Source organism: Limulus polyphemus, unplaced genomic scaffold, assembly GCF_000517525.1.
Source record: "Limulus polyphemus unplaced genomic scaffold, Limulus_polyphemus-2.1.2 Scaffold934, whole genome shotgun sequence".
NCBI lineage: Eukaryota > Metazoa > Arthropoda > Merostomata > Xiphosura > Limulidae > Limulus > Limulus polyphemus.
In genome coordinates, this window is record NW_013666544.1 from 311515 (window position 1) to 316166 (window position 4652).

The 4652-nt window shown below is 30.6% G+C and overlaps 1 protein-coding gene across 1 annotated transcript in view; it reads right to left on the reverse strand.

The window, feature by feature from the left end:
* The window catches only part of LOC111086225 (C-factor-like), a 10529-nt gene extending 6494 nt beyond the window's left edge, over window positions 1-4035 (reverse strand). Inside the window, exon 1 of the mRNA XM_022388195.1 lies at window positions 3881-4035. Coding sequence (XP_022243903.1) covers window positions 3881-3988 — 108 coding nt within the window. The 5' untranslated portion in view covers window positions 3989-4035. The remainder of the gene's footprint in view (window positions 1-3880) is intronic.
* Window positions 4036-4652: the final 617 nt, after the last annotated feature.

Below are 4652 nucleotides of genomic sequence, written 5' to 3' on the forward strand. Positions count from 1 at the left end.
CTAAGTGTTACAGACACAACTTACTAATTAATATATAACCATGCTAAGTGTTACAGACACAACTTACTAATTAATATATAACCATGCTAAGTGTTACAGACACAACTTATCTGACTTAAAACTTTATCACTTAACAAAATAGGAACAAGCAATAGGAAGTATAAAGAAATCTTCTGTAAAAGTCATAACAGTAAATGTACCAAGATTCAAGAAATTTCAGTAATAATAATAATGACTTAGAAAGGAAAGTTACTACAATGGTAAACATTATAGTAAATATAATTAACCAACACTAATGTAACTTAACTAATGATGTAACATTACATCATGGGAGGTAAAACTAATGATTGTCAATACACTAAAGCAGTTCAATATTGCCTTAAATTATTTCTCAGGAATTATAGAGTACATGCAAGTGTTTTAAAAAGTTTGTGATATTCTATAAAACTTTTAAACCATAATTAGTAATATAAAAATATTTTTGAATTTTCTACAAATTTTCTGAAATTTGTTTGGGAAAAATATGAATATCTCTGTCTATGAAATCTTGTAATATTGAACAACTTATTGTATCTAAAAAGTTGTGAGTAGTAAATATTGTTTAAAGTGTCCATTTTACTGAAAACTTTGAATTTCTTCAATGTTTGATTAACGATGGTGATATTTAAATCCAGATAGTGTGCTTTGTTTTTACTGAAAGAGCTTTTTCCCCAGAATTAGTTAATAGAGTTTTATGTTAAAGGGTAATTAAAATTTTAAAGTGTTAATTGTTTCCAACCATTCTGCAAGTGTACTAGTAAAAAGCTTTTAGCCAGTAACCCATCCACTAATCTTTGAGATGAGCATAAACTTGAACAGATGGACAACACAATGGGTAAAAACATGAAATTAATTTCAATACAACCAAAATACGCTTGTCTAAAACACAGAAAAGTAAAGTGTATTTTCCTTTTACTGTTTATTAGTGTATTACATTCCTTTTATTGATCCCTCATGTATTGTTCAAAAGCATCAATATCAATCAATATTTTGGCTGTAGAAGCTTCAGTGTTCACTGTACCAAAACGGTCTTCCAATCATGACCGTAAATCATCATAAATAGTAATTTCAAAGTGGAATTTAAAATGGACTTATTAAATTGTTATTAAATCTTTATCAGAAAAGCATTAGAATGCATTTAAGAGCATCTAAAATCCAAAACTTTATACGCAGACCCCCCCCTCCCCCTCCAGAAGATTCACACTTTTGCCACTTCACTTCTTTAAAAAATTGGACAGAGTTTTCGAATTCTGGCTAATACCCTGCTTAATGTCAAATGTTTTCCCATATATCTCCACTGCCTCAAATTTAGTTGCAGATTTAACAGCTTGATTAAGTGCCAAGTTTAAACTTAAGGACAGTCTAAGATAGAGGGGGTGGGGAAGAATTGATATTCAATTAGAAATAATGACCCTGAGTACCATAATTTCTGAACCTCTTTTTATTCATATATAAGGTTTTCAAAACTTTTAAATTTAAATGGGTAATATACTTATGAAAAAATTACAGTTCACACAATACAACCTATTCTTGGCTCACATTAATCCTATTCTTAGGATCAGTCACTCATAGTTGTCAGTCATAGAATATATATATCTTCTCATCTGATGTCTAGAGGCCAAGTTATCCAACTAGCTTTGATTACTTGACTAGCTTGGTGATAATGTGAGAGGACAAGAATACTGTGGGCCCTGATTTCCCTGGTGTTATTGGTTGGACTGGGCTAATGATGAGTAGTGTGGCATGGTGGAAGTCCTGATAAAGCTTTGGATTATATATATCTCAAAGAAAGGTTAGTAGTAAAAAACTGCTTAGTGTTTGATGAATTGTCTGATGCTTTTTCTTCAGTCTTTGTCGATTTTGCTATCAGTTCATATTACAGAGAGCCTATCAAATAAAGAGTAGTTTTGCCTACACTAGCAGTGCAGATTGTTTCTGAATAAAAGTTATGTTATTTGTGTGAGAAACAATTTTGTCAGTCATTTTCTTTTTTCAGTGAAGTTTGACTTATTTACTTTTTATATTACATTCCTACTAAACATCCTATTCTGTGCAAGTAATAACTTACTCACTCAATCCAACTTCCTCTGAGAATACTATAACATATTATAAGTTATTCTTGAACTTAATTTCCATGCTTAATTAAATACTATAAATATTTCCTTCATACATTAAATCTTAAAATTTATAGTAAGTTATATAATTCATTTGCATAAACATCACTAAGTCAAACAACCATTAACGACAAATGCAGCCTGAAGCCTAGTAAACATGAACTGTATATTTGTACTTAACATCTCAAATCAAAATTACATTTAATCAGAATTCCAAAAGATTATAAATCTACCATAACCAAGACAAATATTACAATTAGTAACTCAAGTATAGCAAGTTTTTACAATAGCAAATATGCTCATATTACTTTAATAAATGTAGTATTCCCCCCCCCCCTTTTTATAATTTGTGGAAATAATGAATATATTTTGTCTGAAACATTTAAGCATCAAATTACATAACACAATAGGTATTTTCAGGTCACACTGATTTCTCTTAAGAGTGACAAGATAGGTCCACTTAACAATGGAAGGTTCGTCGTGATATCTACTGCAAAATAATTCTATGTTATCTGTATAATAAAATTCATAAAAAAATAAAAGAGTGAATACAAATGCAAGATCAAAATAAACAACCTTTATTTGAAACACAGTTAAAATATATACTTCATGTCTCACAACAGACAGTCATCTCTACTGGAGAGTTAAGTCTGAAGGTAGTCTGGATAAGCTCACAAACTAATTCTGTGATTTCCTGTTTCAGACAGTATATTTGGATACCATGTTCCAGACTGTATATATCAAGATTGTGTCCAGACAAAGTAAATCATATGTTAGCAACTTAAATCATAAATGCAAGACTTACCCAGAATGACTAGTACTACCCACATGACTGGTCATTCCCATGAAATAAGAGAGAGGCAATTATCTCAAGAGGTCCTTAACTGCCAGTAGAAAAGATCCCTATCAATTCTACATACTATGAGTGACCTTGCAGCTGTGGTGAACAAAATTAACTGGAGAGCTACACCAGATATTTCTGCTTCATAACTGGATATTTGATTGAGATATCAATTATGGAGTAATACTTGAACTCTTAAACGAGTCAATGTTACATGGAATAAAAGAGATTTGACACAAGAATAAAACAAAATAAACAACCTTTATCATATATGAAATACAAACACTGTGTGTGTACCTGAAGTTTAGTTACATCAGACCACTGCTTTTACTAGATATTCTCATGTTAAGATCATTTACCAGACTGTCAAATCCAAGCTTTCTTGAATACAAGGAACCTTGTATTTATCCTTAATGACATGAGCTACCATGTGACTGGTCATTTTTATTACACATAGGTGAGGTCATATCCTCTAGACATCACCTAAACAACCATTGAAGGACAATGCTAAAGATATTCTTACAATAACCATTATTCTCCATAAGCACCAACAAGACCAACTTAATGGTTTTCTTGATTGTGTTTTATGTATAACTTGCACATATTCAGATCAAATAATAAATTCAGAATAAATATTATACTGCAAGAAGGTAGAAAGACATAGTATATTCATATACCATGCAGCTATCTTTCCCAGAAGACAAAAGGTGCTACTCTAGGTGAATGGCAAAGAACAATAGGTAGCTAGAACAAAAGCAACTTAATGACCTTCTTATCTAATGCATTATGTGGAAATTGCACTAACCTACAAAAATTTCCTATTTTAATAAAAATAAGTAGAAAATACATGACATGCTTATATACCATACCACGGTAAGATACTGACCTTGCTGGCTTTGTAGGATAAAACAGGAATTTTAGTTTCAGTGCTTGTGGTCTCTAATGAGCCTAAACTAGATGAAATGTTGATAACAGCTGCTCGGGAACATGACATCCCTTCACCAGGCACTTTACTTGCTGCAGTTTTAAGAAGTGGGTAAAAAGCCTTTGAAGTTTTATTCAAAAAACACCAGTAAATTTTTTTTCAAGTTTTGTTTTATAAAAAGAAAAAACATTCACAAAAGAATTAATGTTTAATATGATTTAAACAGTGTTTATGACCCAGCCTTAAGTGTTCTACACATTCGTAAAAGGATTTTCATAAATACATAAAAAACCAGTGAGCAACTTGTCTCTATATTAACTTAATCCTTTTCTTCATCTTTCATTTTGTTTGTAAAATATGTACTGATGGCTATTGGATTATGAAGAGATAATACTCAAGTTACCACTCATCGTTAAATATTATAAGAAGTGAATGGGGGAAGATCATTTAGCCCAACAAGCTATATTTTGTGTCACAAGGAATTTCACATATCACAATACATGGTTTCAAACTTAACATATCTAAATAGAAAGACAGTTCTACATAAAGAACTAGTTTTTATGCATGTTTTCAGTTTATAAACATCTGGTTTCAATTTATTTAAATATTATTGATACATACAGTGAGCATTTATACATTGTAAATGAAATAAACAAATGATTAAGTTCTAATAATACACTGCTTCTTAACTAAACAAGTACTTAAACAGAAATAATTATGGTTACTTGTTAGT